General features: G+C 49.7%; 1 protein-coding gene across 1 annotated transcript; it reads left to right on the top strand.

Annotated features, from left to right (window-relative positions):
- The first annotated feature begins 4,817 nt into the window (after window positions 1–4,817).
- PSMD6 (proteasome 26S subunit, non-ATPase 6) lies at window positions 4,818–14,201 on the top strand. The gene is made up of 8 exons (XM_050957514.1): window positions 4,818–4,997; window positions 6,463–6,668; window positions 7,439–7,584; window positions 9,048–9,267; window positions 9,382–9,490; window positions 10,924–11,092; window positions 13,686–13,763; window positions 13,891–14,201. Exons 1-8 carry the CDS (start codon window positions 4,853–4,855, stop codon window positions 13,985–13,987), a joined length of 1,170 nt encoding a protein of 389 aa, XP_050813471.1. The 5' UTR covers window positions 4,818–4,852; the 3' UTR covers window positions 13,988–14,201.
- The last annotated feature ends 3,079 nt before the right edge of the window (window positions 14,202–17,280 follow it).

Genomic DNA, 17,280 nt, shown 5'->3' with positions numbered 1-17,280 from the left:
TGGTGTCCAGGGGTTCTGAGTGCATTGTGGGGTTGTTGGCCTCAGGGGTCTCTGGGGACATGGAGGGGGGGCAGTGTCAGGGATCTTTGGGGGGGTTGGAGGTAGGTTGGTGTCTTGGGGCACCATGGGGATGTCAATGTCACAGGTCTTGCGGGGATGTCAATGGTCTCTGGAGATAGTGTGGGGGTGTGTTGGTGCTGGGGAGTATCTGGGGGCATTGAGATGAGGTGGGAGGGGTCTCTGAGAGCACCATGTGTGGTGGTGTGGGGGGTCTCCAGGGCATTGTGAGGTGTCAGGAGTCTCTGGGACAGGGGCGGCTCCAGCACCAGCCCGCCAAGCGTGTGCCTGGGGCGGCAAGCCATGGAGGGCGCTCTGCCAGTCACCGCAAGGGCAGCAGGCAGGTTGCCTTCGGCGGCATGCCGAAGGCAGCCTGCCTGCCGTGCTTGGGGCGGCAAAATACCTAGAGCCACCCCTGATCTGGGGGCATCATCGGGGTGTCAGGGAGTGTCTCTGAGGGTGTTAGGTGGGTGTCAGGGTTTCTGGGGGTGTCATAGGTGTGTTGGTGTCAGGGGGTGTTTCTGAAGGTGTTAGGCAGGTGTCGGGGTCTCTGGGGGCATTATGGGGGGTGTCTCTGAGGGAGTTAGGCAGGTGTCGGGATCTCTGGGGGTGTTATGGGGGTGTCTCTGAGGGTGTTAGGCACAGGTTGGGGTTTCTGGGGGCATTATGGGGATGTTTCTGAGGGTGTTAGGTGTTGGGGGACTTATGGGGGTGTTTCTCAGGGTGTTAGGCGGATGTCAGGGTTTCTGGGGGCATTATGGGGGAGTCTCCGAGGGTGTTAGGCGGGTGTCATGGGGGTGCTGGTGTCAGGGGGTGTCTCTGAGGGTGTTAGGCAGGTGTTGGGGTCTCTGGGGGCATTATGGGGGTGTCTCTGAGGTTGTTAGGCAGAGGTTGGGGTTTCTGAGGGTATTATGGGGGTGTCTGAGGGTGTTGAGTAGGTGTTGGGGGACTTATGGGGGTTCTCTGAGGGTGTTAGGTGGAGGTCGGGGTTTCTGGGGGCATTATGGGGGGGTCTTTGAGGGTGCTAGGTAGGTGTCGGGGGACTTATGGGGGTGTCTCTGAGGGTGTTAGGGTGTCTGGGGGCATTATGAGGAGTGTCTCTGAGGGCGTTAGGCAGAGGTTTGGGGGCAATATGGGGGGTGCTGGTGTCGGGGGGCGATATGGGGATGTCAGAGTCGGGGTGTGAGGCGGGTGTCGGGGAGAGAGATGGCGGGGTCGGAGTCAGGTTGTCAGGCAGGTGTCGGGGGGCGATACGGGGGTGTCGGGTGGTGTGAGGTGGGTGTTGGGGCGATATCGGGATGTCGGAATCGGGGTGTGAGGCGGGTGTCGGGGGCGATATGGGGATGTCAGAGTCTGGGTGTGAGGCGGGTGTCGGGGGGTGGTGAGGCGGGTGTTGGGAGGGCGATATGGGGGCTCAGAGTCGGGGTGTGAGGCGGGTGTTGGGGGGGTGATATGGGGGTGTGTGTGTGTGAGGTGGGTGTCGGGGGGCCATATCGGGGGGTCGGAGTCGGGGTTTGAGGTGAGTGTCAGGGGGCGATATGGGGGGGTCGGAGCTGGGGTGTCAGGCGGGTGTCAGGGGTGATATGGAGGTGTCGGGGTATCAGGCGGGGGTTGAGGGCAATATGGGGGGTCGGGGTGTCAGGCAGGTGTCGGGGGTGTGAGGCGGGGGTGTCGGAGTTGGGGTATCAGGCGGGTGTCAGAGGGCGATATGGGGGGGGCCGGTGTTGTGGGTGTGAGGCGGGTGTCGGGGGGCGATATGGGGTGGTCAGTGTTGGAGGTGCGAGGTGGGGGTGTCAGAGTCGGGGTATCAGGTGGGTGTCGGGGCGATATGGGGGGTCGGTGTCGCGGGTGTGAGGAGGGTGTCGGGGGCGATATGGGGCGGTCGGTGTCGGGGTGTGAGGTGGTGTCAGAGTTGGGGTATCAGGCAGGTGTCGGGGGGTGATATAGGGGTCGGAGTCGGGGTGTCAGGCGGGTGTCGGGGTGATATAGGGGGTCGGAGTCGGGGTGTCAGGCGGATGTCGGGGTGTCAGGCGGGTGTCAGGGGGTGATATGGGGGTCGGAGTCGGGGTGTCAGGCGGGTGTCGGGGGGTGTCAGGCGGGTGTCGGGGGGTGATATGGGGGTCGGGGTGTCAGGCGGGTGTCGGGGGGTGATGTAGGGGTCGGAGTCGGGGTGTCGGGGGGTGTGAGGCGGGTGTCAGGGTGCTATAGGGGGTCGGAGTCGGGGTGTCAGGCGGGTGTCGGGGGGTGTCAGGCGGGTGTCGGGGGGTGATATGGGGGTCGGGGTGTCAGGCGGGTGTCGGGGGGTGATATGGGGGTCGGAGTCGGGGTGTCAGGCGGATGTCGGGGTGTCAGGCGGGTGTCGGGGGGTGATATGGGGGTCGGGGTGTCAGGCGGGTGTCGGGGGGTGATATGGGGGTCGGAGTCGGGGTGTCAGGCGGATGTCGGGGTGTCAGGCGGGTGTCGGGGGGTGATATGGGGGTCGGAGTCGGGGTGTCAGGCGGGTGTCGGGGGGTGTCAGGGGGTGATATGGGGGTCGGAGTCGGGGTGTCAGGCGGGTGTCGGGGGGTGATGTAGGGGTCGGAGTCGGGGTGTCGGGGGGTGTCAGGCGGGTGTCAGGGTGCTATAGGGGGTCGGAGTCGGGGTGTCAGGCGGGTGTCGGGGGGTGTCAGGCGGGTGTCGGGGGGTGATATGGGGGTCGGGGTGTCAGGCGGGTGTCGGGGGGTGATATGGGGGTCGGAGTCGGGGTGTCAGGCGGATGTCGGGGTGTCAGGCGGGTGTCGGGGGGTGATATGGGGGTCGGGGTGTCAGGCGGGTGTCGGGGGGTGATATGGGGGTCGGAGTCGGGGTGTCAGGCGGATGTCGGGGTGTCAGGCGGGTGTCGGGGGGTGATATGGGGGTCGGAGTCGGGGTGTCAGGCGGGTGTCGGGGGGTGATGTAGGGGTCGGAGTCGGGGTGTTGGGGGGTGTGAGGCGGGTGTCAGGGTGCTATAGGGGGTCGGAGTCGGGGTGTCGGGGTGATGTAGGGTTCGGAGTCGGGGTGTGTTGGGGTGATATAGGGGGTCGGAGTCGGGGTGTCAGGCGGGTGTCGGGGGGTGTCAGGCGGGTGTCGGGGTGATATGGGGTTCGGAGTCGGGGTGTCAGGCGGGTGTCGGGGGGTGGAATAGGGGTCGGAGTCGGGGTGTCAGGCGGTGTCGGGGTGTCAGGCGGGGGTCGGAGTCGGGGTGTCAGGCGGTGTCGGGGTGATAAAAGGGTCGGAGTCGGGGTGTCGGGGGGTGTGAGGCGGGTGTCAGGGTGCTATAGGGGGTCGGAGTCGGGGTGTCAGGCGGGTGTCGGGGGGTGTCAGGCGGGTGTCGGGGGGTGATATGGGGGTCGGGGTGTCAGGCGGGTGTCGGGGGGTGATATGGGGGTCGGAGTCGGGGTGTCAGGCGGGTGTCGGGGTGTCAGGCGGGTGTCGGGGGGTGATATGGGGGTCGGGGTGTCAGGCGGGTGTCGGGGGGTGATATGGGGGTCGGAGTCGGGGTGTCAGGCGGATGTCGGGGTGTCAGGCGGGTGTCGGGGGGTGATATGGGGGTCGGAGTCGGGGTGTCAGGCGGGTGTCGGGGGGTGATGTAGGGGTCGGAGTCGGGGTGTTGGGGGGTGTGAGGCGGGTGTCAGGGTGCTATAGGGGGTCGGAGTCGGGGTGTCGGGGTGATGTAGGGTTCGGAGTCGGGGTGTGTTGGGGTGATATAGGGGGTCGGAGTCGGGGTGTCAGGCGGGTGTCGGGGGGTGTCAGGCGGGTGTCGGGGTGATATGGGGTTCGGAGTCGGGGTGTCAGGCGGGTGTCGGGGGGTGGAATAGGGGTCGGAGTCGGGGTGTCAGGCGGTGTCGGGGTGTCAGGCGGGGGTCGGAGTCGGGGTGTCAGGCGGTGTCGGGGTGATAAAAGGGTCGGAGTCGGGGTGTCGGGGGGTGTGAGGCGGGTGTCAGGGTGCTATAGGGGGTCGGAGTCGGGGTGTCAGGCGGGTGTCGGGGGGTGTCAGGCGGGTGTCGGGGGGTGATATGGGGGTCGGGGTGTCAGGCGGGTGTCGGGGGGTGATATGGGGGTCGGAGTCGGGGTGTCAGGCGGGTGTCGGGGTGTCAGGCGGGTGTCGGGGGGTGATATGGGGGTCGGGGTGTCAGGCGGGTGTCGGGGGGTGATATGGGGGTCGGAGTCGGGGTGTCAGGCGGATGTCGGGGTGTCAGGCGGGTGTCGGGGGGTGATATGGGGGTCGGAGTCGGGGTGTCAGGCGGGTGTCGGGGGGTGATGTAGGGGTCGGAGTCGGGGTGTCGGGGGGTGTGAGGCGGGTGTCAGGGTGCTATAGGGGGTCGGAGTCGGGGTGTCGGGGTGATGTAGGGTTCGGAGTCGGGGTGTGTTGGGGTGATATAGGGGGTCGGAGTCGGGGTGTCAGGCGGGTGTCGGGGGGTGTCAGGCGGGTGTCGGGGTGATATGGGGTTCGGAGTCGGGGTGTCAGGCGGGTGTCGGGGGGTGGAATAGGGGTCGGAGTCGGGGTGTCAGGCGGGGGTCGGGGTGTCAGGCGGGGGTCGGAGTCGGGGTGTCAGGCGGTGTCGGGGTGATGTAGGGGTCCGAGTCGGGGGTCGCTAGGGCGGTGTGTGTGGGGGGGTCTCTGGGCCCGGAGGCCGCTCCCCCGAGCCCGCAGGGGGCGCTGCGAGCCGGGCCGGGCCCGGGCGGGCGGAAGCGGCCGCCGCCGGTTTCCGTCTCTCGGCGGCTGAGTGACTGGCCGCGCCGCTGCCCGCCGCCCGGCCCCGGCCCCGGCCCCGCCATGCCGCTGGAGAACCTGGAGGAGGAGGGGCTGCCCAAGAACCCCGACCTGCGCATCGCCCAGCTCCGCTTCCTGCTCAGCCTGCGGCCGCAGCGCCCCGAGCCCGCCGTGCGCGAGGAGCTCATGGCGGCCGTGCGGCGCCACAGTGAGTGCGGGCCCCGTCCCCTCCCCTCCCCCCCCCCCTCCCGTTCCCCGGGCCCCCGTTCCCTTCTCTCTCCTCCCCCACTCCCTCGGCCCTCCCCGTCCCCTGCCCCTCCCCCTCCCCTCCCGGGCCCCTGTTCCCTCCCCCTCGCCCCCGCGCCGGGTCCCCGTTCCCTCCCCTCCCCCACCCCTCTCGGGCCCCGTTCCCTCCCCTCCCCCACTGCCGGGCCCTGTTCCCTCCTTTCCGAGGTCCCCTCCTCCACCCCTTCTCTCCGCTCCCCTCCCCTCCCCCTTCTCGCCCCGGCCCCGGCCCCCACTCCCACGCCCTTGCCCCTCTCCCAATTCCTCCTCTCCCGGGCCCCTGCCCCAGCCCGCTCTCTGACCCCTGTTCCCTCCCTTCTCTGTCTTCTCCCCCGCTCGGGCTCCCCCCCCCATCCTCCTCCCTGTCTGTCCCCCCCCGACTCTGTTCTTCCACATCCCCCAGCACCAGCCCGCAGTCCCCATTCCCTTTGACCTCCTAGTCCCATCCCCCTGTTCCCAACCCCTCCCTGCCCCCTCCACATCCCCCCAACCTCAGACCCCATTCCCTCTCCCACTGAGGAGGTGCAGCCTGGGGCTTCTCTCTTTCCCCCAGTAAGGAGCTGTGGGTCCCCAGTGTGCCCTGCCAGCAGTCATAGGGGTGGGGGGAGTTCACAGCATCACCTTATTCTATGGAGTGTGAGTACATCTCAGTCTGTGTGCCCCATGGCTGAAGAGAAATGGCTGTTGTTTATCTTGCAGTAACAGCTAACAGTGCCAGTCCAGCATCAGGGTCCATCGCATCTTACGCACTTTTAACATGTGCGATTTCAGCTTTACACGGTCCGCGAAAACAAAAACGAGAAAAACAATGTTAATACTGTACCTGTAGTGCGGGTGATTCATTACTCAGTGTAATTTTGACTATATGCGATTTTCGCTTTACGCACTGAGTGCAGAATGTAACCCCAACATAAGGTGCGACAGACCTGTATAAGCAAGTAAAGAAAAGAGCCAAGCAGCTAGACTAGTAACATAGCAAGAAGCAGGTGGAGTGGTTTGAGCATTGGTCTGCTAAACCCAGGGTTGCGAGTTCAATCCTTGAGAGGGCTATTTGGGGTTTTAGTTGAGGATTGGTCCTGCTTTGAGCAGGGGGTTGGACTAGGTACCTCCTGAGGTCCCTTCCAACCCTGATATTCTAAAGAGCAGGCTGGGGCCCAGGGAAGTGAATGAGTTGTGCATAAGAGGCAGGAGACTGTCAAACAGGAAGAGAACCTGAAACACAATCTTCAATGCATAGTGTCTAAATGTCCTTTTAACAGGCAGCTTCTGATAACTGATCTGGTTATATCCCTCCCTCAATGGGAGTTTTCCTTTAGCACTTCAGACTATTGATATGGGATCCTGCAGCAATGTTTAAGACAGCAAGAGCTACCCCAATTCTCTTTCAGATATGGCCCCATACTATGAAGCACTCTGCAAGCCACTTGACTGGCAGATGGACATGGAGCTGTTGAATAAGATGAAAAAGGCGAATGAGGAAGAGTTGAAACGTCTCGACAATGAACTGGAAGATGCAGAAAAGATCTTGGGGGAGAGTGAAATCCGTGATGCAATGATGGCCAAGGCTGAGTACCTGTGCCGAATTGGGGACAAGGTGAGTTAAAGGCCCAGGTTCCTTGGGCTGCTGTCATTAAAATCATTCTTCGTCTTTCAAACCAGGCAAATTCCTATGCATTCTATCCATTTAGAGGAGGCCCGCTGACTCATGATCTGGAGAAAATAGAACCACACATGGGTGGGGTGGATGGTGAGATCTAAGCAATGCAGCAAGAGAAAGGAAAAAGATGTAAAACTGGGAAGTGAAAGGCAAGCCAAGAAGAGAACAAATAAAAGTTTGCCATTTAAAACTTTTCAAAACATTTTGTAGACAGTATTTTCTACCTACCTACCTAATGTTTTGTTTTTAAGCTGTTACATCATAATTGCATATGCAAAGTGAGTTAGTTACTGTACTCATATAATCATTGGGGACTCTGTTAAGGTATTTTGAGAGTAACTTTTGGAACTTCAGATTTAAACTTTGACAAGTTGTGAATGTTAATCTTCTTTTCTGAAGAAGGTTGGTATTTTAATTATTTAGGATAGACAGTTGTACAGTTCTCTCGTGGGTGATACACCTTGATCAGAGCATGCTAACTTAGTTTAAACTGGCTTTCTAAGATGGCTGCCAGCTTTTTTAAGTGCCGAGACACATTTCACTTGTCTGTGGGTTTTTTGCCCCCACAGTACTGCTAAAATGTCCTTCAACAAGATAAATCTGTACACTACTCTGGTAACACACAAGGCAGCTTCCCTTGATAAGACATTTTAGTAGGGTGCCAGTTCCTTTTTATATTCTAATATTAGAAAATATTGTCTTGTTAGGAAGGAGCTCTGACTGCTTTTCGTAAGACATATGACAAAACTGTGGCACTGGGACATCGTCTGGATATTGTGTTCTACCTTCTAAGAATTGGTTTGTTTTACATGGATAATGACCTCATCACACGGAATATTGAAAAGGCAAAAAGGTACCATTGTTAGATTTGTGGCAGATATCACCTTTTGAAGTAAAGCATCATTGGTTGCATATGTCTAACAAAACACTAGTTTTGAAGATAGCTATAGAACTGCCCGATTGCTAGTGAATAGGTTTGGCTTATTTGTTAATAATTTAAAAAAATAGTACTGATTCTTGTTATAAGTGCACAGTGCACTTCGCAATCTGAAAAAAATCTGAGTTCCTGCCACCTGGAGCTTATAATTAAAATACAGTGACATTTGTATTCTCATTATTTACTAATTTGCAATTAAATCTAGTTATTACACATTATGGTCCTGGGTAAAGTTATGAAAGACACAAACGATTAGGGGGGAGGGATAGCTCAGGGGTTTGAGCATTGGCCTACTAAACCCAGGGTTGTGAGTTCAATCCCTGAGGGGGCCATTAAGGGAACTGGGGTAAAAATCTGGGGATTGGTCCTGCTTGGAGCAGGGGGTTGGACTAGATGACCTCCTGAGGTCCCTTCCAACCCTAATGGTCTATGATTCTATGATTCTATGATAACCAGGGCTTGAAAAACTTACCAGATACCCACTAGCCAGAGGACTAAACCTACTAGCTCAAGTTAGATATGAAAGATGAGTGGATGCTGCCTCAGTTAGTCATGGGGCAATCCCATAGGAGAAACGTTGGTGCCCTTACAATCTCCAGCTGCTGGGAGTGAGGAAGTGCAGGTGTTGGGATTTCTGTGAGGCTGCTTGCTGCCCCTGGACACTACCTGGAGCTTGAATCTTTTGTGTCTGCTCCTGGCTATCCTGTGTTTGAGCTTGAATTTCCAAACCTCTTCCTGCCTGTAGCTGCTAGAAGGGAGAGGAACTTGTTTCCCCTTAGCACCGTGGCACTTTCAGGCTGCTGCAATGAGCTGGTCTCCACTATTGATTCCTCATCATCTTGGCTGTTGCAATGAGAGATCTTTGACTTTACTTTTCCCTCAGTCACTATTTTTTGTGTTCTCCCCTGTGAATGGCTCCTGGCCCTTCCTCCGTTGCTGCTAGTGGCTACAGCAGCATTACATGGGTCTTGAAAGTTTCACTGCTACCCATAGGTTTTGGGTTTTTTTTCCCCCCTTGCATTTTTTAAAAATGATTTTAGTCTACTACTGGTGGACAAAGCTGTGAGCAACAGAGGCATTGGAGGTGTGTGTTTGTAGACTCAGGATCACAGTACTGCATAGGTTCACATTTGGAAGATTAACATCACAATTAAATAGGCTAGAAACTTTTAAATTTTTTAAATTGTAGCTTGAATTCTGGCCTCACCAAGGAAAGCATCCCATCTACCAACGACAAGCGCACTTTTGAAGCCCTAATTGTTACGAGATAGTGTACTTCATAACTGAGACTTCCTTATGCACTCTAATCTTGTTAAATGTATTATACTCATTATTTCAGATAAAGAAAACAAGTAAATATATATCTTATTTGTGTTAAGTCTAATAGAGGAAGGAGGAGACTGGGACAGGAGAAATCGTCTGAAAGTCTACCAAGGTCTTTACTGCGTAGCTATTCGAGATTTCAAACAAGCAGCAGAACTCTTTCTTGATACAGTTTCAACATTTACATCCTATGAACTTATGGATTACAAAACATTTGTAACATATACTGTCTACGTCAGTATGATTGCATTAGACAGACCTGACCTTAGAGAGAAGGCAAGTAAAGCAAACGACTGCACTGATTCAAGCTGATCAAATTATTCTTAATTTTCTCTCTCTCTCTCTGACGCTAGTATATGAAACTTCTAAATGTTGTTTGATTGCTTTCAGGTTATTAAAGGGGCAGAGATTCTGGAAGTGTTGCATAGTTTACCAACTGTACGACAGTATCTCTTTTCACTCTATGAATGTCGTTATTCAGTCTTCTTCCAGTCATTAGGTAAGGATATTTCATACACTAGTATCTTTCCCCTGTGTTTCTCATTAGGTCCTGTGAGCAGCTTGCTGCAAATCATAGCTGAGTTTTGTAGCATTGCCATGGGGATGGGCTGCAGATGTAGTTAGTATTGTCAAACCCCTGACAGTTAAACTCATCCATTTGCTTTAGGTGAATCACTCCTAAATATCACTCTCCCTTTGCAGCACAGTGAGGTAGAGTAAGTTGCTCTTGCATGAATTTATCGCTCTCTAGAATGTTTCTTATAAAATGAGCATTCTGAAAGATGGCATCTGGTTGGATGAGGGAAAGTTCTTAGAGTGGGCACCTAGCACCATCTTACAGGGTGCGATCAAAGAGACAGTTTGCTGTCTTTGGTCCTAATTCTGTGGTCAGACCTATAGGCTGTGTGCAAATACAAGATTCCTGGTTGTGGAATTGAGACCTTAGGTATATCTCAATAATTCCTATTTTAATGGAGTTAGGTACTACTATCTCCTAGAACTAGAAGGGACCCCTGCAGGTCATCGAGTCCAGCCCCCTGCCTTCACTAGCAGGACCAAGTACTGATTTTGCCCCAGATTCCTAGGTGGCCCCCTCAAGGATTGAACTCTCAACCCTGGGTTTAGCAGGCCAGTGCTCAAAACCACTGAGCTATCCCTCCCCCCGAAAGGCTTCCTTTAAAAGAGAATATAATTTTTTATAAAGTTAAAACACTGGATGCTTCAGGAAGCCAAAGGAGTCTAAATTCTGTAGGTTGATTTTTAAAACCTGAACTTTCAGGGTTAAATTCTAAAGGGGAGATTTCATAGCCGCGGGCTGTTTAGAACTGGTTTCTATGGGAACAGTGCAGAAATGAGGAAAAGAAAGTGTTTTAAAATCCATTCTTTATTGTTGCCACTGCTCTGTCAGTTTTCATGCTGCTGGTTTCTGCTCCAGTTTCCATGAAAATGGGTTCTAAGGTAGCAAAAATAAGACTTAAAAAAAAAAAAAAAATCTTCCCCTTTACTTTGGGGAAGACTGGATCTGAATGGCTGCCCTGCAATCAAAAGCAGAGAGCAGAAAATCTCAGCTGCTGTTGAGAATTGCAAGTGCCAGTGTGACAAAAACCAAGAGCTCCTGAAGCCTCTGTAGTTTCTTAAAGCCAATTTAAGACCCTCTCAATAGAAAACTAGTCTTACCCTCAACTATGCTGTTCTTAAGGACAAGTTTTGATAAAGCAAACACAAACCAAGTACTATCAAAGATGTGAGTATCTACTTGGATTGTGCCTTTATATCTCAATGTACACGTACGGGACACAGGGATCCAGTACAATCACATACAATATTGTGTTGCTTATTGAACTTTATGTGTTTTGGGTTTTTTTTTGTATAAGCAAGAATAGCTATACTCTAAGAGATTATAGACTGTATTTGTGATTTTTATCTTTTCAGCTATTGTAGAGCAAGAGATGAAAAAAGATTGGCTGTTTGCTCCTCACTATCGTTATTACGTACGGGAAATGAGAATCCATGCGTACAGCCAGCTCCTAGAATCCTACCGGTCACTGACACTAGGGTACATGGCAGAAGCTTTTGGAGTCGGTGTAGAATTCATAGATCAGTAAGTTAAAAGTAACTTTTGTAAGTTAAAAACTTTAGTCGTCATTTAAAATGTAAAAAGTTTACAACAATCCTGCTACAAATAAACAAACGATACCAATAGAGAGAAGAAGTATTTACTTAGACTTACTTACATGTGTACGCATGCAAGATTATTTTTTACTAGTCTCATGTTTAAGTGTAGAAATCAGTTTAACTTTAGTCTGTTTAAAAAAAATTCATTGTCCAATATTTCTTTTTCTCTCTGCATAAGAAATTTATATTTAGTTTTTACACATGAAGCATATGAGAGAGATGCCTTAAGAAAATATTTTTTTCTTTAAATGATAAGACCAAGGGCTATCTGGATGAATCCAGTTAAATTTGGGGAACAAGGATATAACAGTTAAAAGTTATGATGTAGATGAGACTTCATCATGTTCTTTAAATGTTGACTGTCCATGTTTCAGTTTTGGGACACTTGAATTCCATCTTCACTACAAGTTTTAACTGGATTGCCTGACTCACCTATAATTGCTGTGTAGATTGGACCTGATATTTGTGGTTTAAATCAGGTAAAGTGTAGGCAGCTGTTGTGCAAGCTTTCCAAAACTCACACCTCAGCCTGCACTTGTTTGGTCTCACCTTACAACTGGAACTGCAGCTAGTTTTCACTGTGACCTAAATTGGGATTTGAAGTTAAATCTAGGGTGAAAGATTAGTGGATTTACCTCTGATACCTGTAACAGCCAGCTCGTGTTTGAATACCTCTAGAGGAACAACTTACTTCCGTCTAAGTATTTTTTTTAAATATTCCCAGTTAAGAAAAAATAGGCAGGAATCTGAGTCCTGACTGAAATGTACATAAATAAATTAGTAAAGCAAAATAATGAACATTTGAACGGAAACTGAATAATCATATTAATGAGATCAGCACTTAAGTTATACCAGTTTCTATTAATAGTGAGAGTAGATATTAATGATTGTAACTTACCTGGTTTACTATAGGTACTTATCCATGTTGTCATGCTCTGCTATGGGTTTGTTTATTTTCATTGTCACTTCTTTCCTAGCCACAAACAGTTCTCTGGAAACAGACCAACAGGAAGAGTTTAACCAATCCTTATCAATTTACAGGCACGTGCTCAGCACCAGCATTATTTTTTCCTTAGTATCCACACTTTGATCCATAGTAAACCACTCTAGTTCGTTTTATTGCGATATGACCTCATAAGAATCAGTTGGACCAGGAAACAAAATTAACATGAGCAGCAATTTATTAAGTAAACAATCTGCCATTTCCTAGTAGCCCTGCACGTTAAACAATTTTGTACCGTTTCGCTTAGAAAAACACACAAAATTGTTGACAGGTTGTGTTAAAGCCACTATTTTCAATACCAGGCAGTCAGACATGTTTTCCACTTATTATCCAGTTTTTGACTCCTCCATACCACCATCTCTGCTGCTGTTTGTTCACATTCTAATGGGCTATTTACTGGAAGGATTCAGGGTTTAACCACATGATCTTAGGAAATGGTGGAGAGCAAGTCACAAACTGCTCTCTGCTTTCCTCTACATTAGAAATGTTAATGGTTTTTAATAACTTGGGGGGGCTTTCAGGCAAGGGACTAGAGTGGGTAAAAATGTGTAGTAAGGCTACTTTCTGTTATAAGAAGGGCTGAAACATGAGAAGTAGGCTGTACGATGGAATTTTTCAGAGGTATAGAAGGGCAGTGGCAATGGGGAAGAGGACTGTCTTATCAGAGTAATTTGAGCACAGTTGCTACTGGCCATCACTGAGGATAGTTCATTTAACACTGCTGGTGGGAAAAAGAATCAGAACAGATGTGTAGGAGGAGGAAGTGGGAATGCTCAGAGCTGGTAAGGAGACTGTTGGCTCCAACTGGCTCAGAACATCAGGAGATGATAGGAAGGGTTTGGTAGCCACCGCATGCTTGCACTAGATGTGGCAGGAGGTTATGGGAGACATACATGGATATTGGATTGAATGGGTTGGACATGGTTTGTAGCAGGAGAAATAGAAATGGTGGGGTAACCACGTTTGCATTGTGGCCTTCTGACAACTTACTTCAACCTCCAGAACTGAAAGGTGACTTTACACAAAGCATGAAATACGTCACTCTGCACTCGGTAACGAGACACAACTCCCATTGGCTGAATAGAGAGTTCTTACCCAGGTTCAGAGTATAAGAGTGATCAAGTTAGCTTTTAGGAAGCAACGACACCGCTATTTAATGTAATAGCATCTAATTTTGTAGTTGCCCTGCCTTGGAGCCTTTCCTCTAATATAACAGTAGACAATGCCAAATGCTAAGGAGCTGTACAATAGAATAAAAACGAAGTGTACACAATACACCACCACCTCCTAACGTCCAAACAAATGAGGTGCAGCTTAGAAGAAGAAAAGGAAGTAGATGAGCAAAGGTGGAACATGAAAGGCCCTTCTAAAAATAGCGGTGGGGGAAAAAACGTCAAAGCGTTTCTTTAAAAGTGGGGTGATAAGAAAACAAGACTCTTTGTGGGAGCCTGCAATTCTTCTGTGCAACATCTATGTATTTAACATACCTTCTTTTTTTTCTTTTTTTTTAAATTAGGGAGCTTTCAAGATTTATTGCAGCTGGGCGACTGCATTGCAAAATAGACAAAGTAAATGAGATAGTCGAAACTAACAGGTACAGTATCTATAATCTGATTTAACACTGTATATTCTAATCGCAGTTACTACATTGACAGCGTTATTGAAAAGCTTGTCGTGGTTTAACGTGACTTACTGTAAACCCTTTTCTTCATAATTTGTAGGCCCGATAGCAAGAACTGGCAGTACCAAGAAACCATCAAGAAAGGAGATTTGCTGCTAAATAGAGTTCAGAAACTTTCCAGAGTAATTAATATGTAACACTTTTAAAAAAATAATGGAATGCAAAATGTAGATGTTTAAGACCATTTTGGAAGTAATGTGTACTGTATGAGTTGATATGCGGTAGCTAAGAAAATTATAAGAAAGAAGTAGGGTTTTTTACAGTCTGCTTCATTATGTAAACAACGGAACTGTATAAATGTTAAATTCATGTTTTCGGATCCCAGTTCATTAAATATATAATACAGTGGGATGTAATGTGCTGTGTTCATGTACAATGTTCAGTGTTTTGTTTTGTTTCGTAGTAAACTATTATGTTTAGAGAGCAGGGCTAATATTTCTGAGTAAAAAAACCAGTGAACAGGCACAAATGAACAAGTCCCATGAGTAATTCTGGGACTAAGAAAACTAGATAGTTTAACAGTAGAAGGAAATGTTTACATTAGAGTAGTAGCCAAAGGCTTCTCTAGGGATTGGGGCTCCATGGTGGTGAGAGATTCCCTATCCTGAAGGGATTACAGTCTGAAGACACTGACAGACAACGAATAGAGTGTATACAGCAGCACACACCCTGACTAATATGGTACAGAATTGGCATAGCTTTGTTAGTTGCATAGATTGTAACTTTAATTGATTAAAGTAACATTGCTCTGAAAATGGTATATTTGCTAGCTGCCTACTAATGCTGTATGTGGCAAAGAACATTAATCAGTTACATTATCTGAGCATTACAGCTGGGGTTAACCACTGAGTTAGATTTCCAAGTTTCAGAATGGTGGTATGAAACAGTGGGAGACACTAAGACCATTTGATACATCAATCAGCAGTATAAATCACACACTGTAGATAGCCCTAGGCAGCTGTGGAGAAAGAAAGAAAATTTAACTCTGGTTCAGGAGTTGGCCCAGTGACACACAGTTCTGTCCTTAGCAAGAGCTTCCAGGAGCTGCTTCCACCATCTTTGCTTGAGCTGGATGGCTCAGAGCTTTCTCTAAAAAAGAAGAGCTCTCGGTGCAGTGATATTAGCTGAAATTCAGTTCAGAGTACTCGGGAGCCACGCCTTTTTACCTTGCCTTCATTGCTGGTCTGATATCTGCTAGGGAAGATAGTCACCCCTATGTTGATGGGTGTCAAAACCCTTATCTGGGATGTATGGAAGGGCGTGTAGGTGAATGGAGCTTAGAGGACCATAATTACACTCTATCTCCACGTGCATTACAGCTCCTCAGATGGGGGACTCTAGGCATCTCCCTATGTCTGAGTGAGTACCACTTTGCTGGCCTGTGGAGGTTAGCACCCTTAGCCACGAGCTCTGCAGGTGAGGGGTCACTTTACATCATGATGGTGTAGATCACTTCACTGGATTGTTCTGAAATTCATGCTCTAGGAAGTTGAGTTGTCCCCATCCCCTCCCCCAAATACCTGAATTTGTAATCAGCTGGTTGGGAAAGATGAGGTGGCCAGCTCACCCATAACTTTTTCTGAGCAATACTAGTGTGGGCAGTGTTAAAAAATGAAAAATTTCACGCACATTCCCTGTTTAAAAAAAAATCCCGATCTTCATTAATTTGCCTCGCGTGGTCTGAATAATGGGGAGAGTGTTGAGTGTTTGTTGCTGTGGCGTCAGCTAAAGCAGTTGATTATGTGTTGGGCCAGTGGTAGGTGCTCTCAGAATAATTGCTGTTTACAGTGCTGGAGTTTTAATTTGAATCCAAATTCTCTTTTGACTGTATTCGCAAGCCTTCCTTTAATACAGTATTTCACTCACAGCTTGTTTTCACTGCTGTGAACAGCTGGTTGCTTCTTTTCCTGACCTGCACTACTTGTATATTAGACGAAGAGTAGCAAGCTGGTAGTGATACACTTCAGGTTAGTTCTGGCTGCCCAGGAGCAATCTTTTTGCCTTTAATTCACTCATGGCCAGACCACACTACAGGTGGCAAGAGCCAGAGGCTCAAGTAATGGGATTTTGAAGGTTGGGGGTGAGACTGTTTAATAGAACTTTTGGGGGGTACAGATTAATTTCCCCTGCTCAGTAGTTAATTTGAACAGGCCTTAAATAACTGACAGTGCTTTGATATGACTTTCTTTAAAGCCCATGATGCTGCGAGGTGGCTCCTCTCCAAAGGAAGAGAAAATCACTGCCCTTTTGTACCCAGCTCTTGTAAGTAGAACCTGCCAAAGTGAATCCTTTTAAGACAATTCAAGCTAAGTCAACAGGAACATCAGTCCAAAAGCTGTCTTCAGGGACTGACTGCATGGGGACAAGTGCCACGGCTTCATTTTCCCCTCCTTATAGGGCTGGCCTGCGTTTTGTCACAGAATGAAACTTTCACTACAATTCTAACTTGGCTTTTTTATTTTCACATACATATTTCAATCCTACAGGGAAGAGAACAGACACCCTATGGAGATGGAGTTACAGTACATACCCAAATAAGACCTTGCAGATATTTTAACTCAGTTAAGAACAAGGGAAGAAACTAAATCATGACTCTCAGTACACCGTAATGCCACCCCCCAGTTCCATACCTAGATTCCTTGAGGAACCGCCTTTGTTTGTGAAGACTTCACATCTGGTTTTTTTGCTTTGTTCCTGCCAAAATGAAAGTGAGCAGAATATTAGGATATTGCAAAAATGAGTTCACTTGCATGGCTGTGAGAGCCAGTTCAAAGCATAAACACCACCTCCTAACCACCAAAACTGAAGATTATTTGTAACTGTCTGGGATACATTCATTCTGGTAAGGTGCTTAATCAGGGTGATTAGCCTTATCCCCTGGACCATTAACTGCACTAAAGACAAGTATAGGTGGCCTCATTTTTTTAATCCCTCCCCTCTTTAAAAATCCTCAACCCTCACTTATTCTGCTGCTCCCTACTCTTTTCTCCACAGGAGATCACATGCTCTGACAGCTTCTGTTGTCGCTCCCTGACCTGATGGTGGGGTCAAGAGCTGGCAGAATGAGTCAGGGGAGTTCATACCTGACTGATCTCAGGCTTTCAGTGATCACTCATGGCTTTCAGCTGTGCTGCAGTGATCATAGTCATAGGTGATGCCGAGCAGGGAAAGAAATCTTGGCCAGGTGCACTGCTCAGATGACACTGGTTGAAGGCCAGGCCTGTCTGGATTCACAGATGACCTGAAGAAGAGCTCTGTGTAAGCTCAGAAGCTTGTCTCTTACCAAGCTTATCTCTTGAACTTCACCTCTGGATTCAGAGAGAGCAGCCATGGTTTATGCCATTTATCTGAATGAGGAATATAAAGGCAGTTTACTTGTTTTTTTCAAATGTCAGCGAAACAGCAGGGGAAGGGACCAGGACATTCACAG

The sequence above is a fragment of the Gopherus flavomarginatus genome, chromosome 6, assembly GCF_025201925.1.
Source record: "Gopherus flavomarginatus isolate rGopFla2 chromosome 6, rGopFla2.mat.asm, whole genome shotgun sequence".
Classification (NCBI taxonomy): Eukaryota; Metazoa; Chordata; order Testudines; family Testudinidae; genus Gopherus; species Gopherus flavomarginatus.
The sequence above is the reverse complement of the archived record's forward strand: the minus strand, read 5'-3'. Positions and strand labels throughout refer to the sequence as shown.

What these genes read in the sequence shown, in the direction of transcription:
- PSMD6 (XM_050957514.1), top strand. Translation starts at nt 4,853, where the DNA reads ATGCCGCTGGAGAACCTGGAGGAGGAGGGGCTGCCCAAGAACCCCGAC. An exon ending in GGCGGCCGTGCGGCGCCACA is followed by an intron (nt 4,998 to 6,462) that starts GTGAGTGCGGGC and finishes ATTCTCTTTCAG; the next exon opens with ATATGGCCCCATACTATGAA. An exon ending in AATATTGAAAAGGCAAAAAG is followed by an intron (nt 7,585 to 9,047) that starts GTACCATTGTTA and finishes ATTTGTGTTAAG; the next exon opens with TCTAATAGAGGAAGGAGGAG.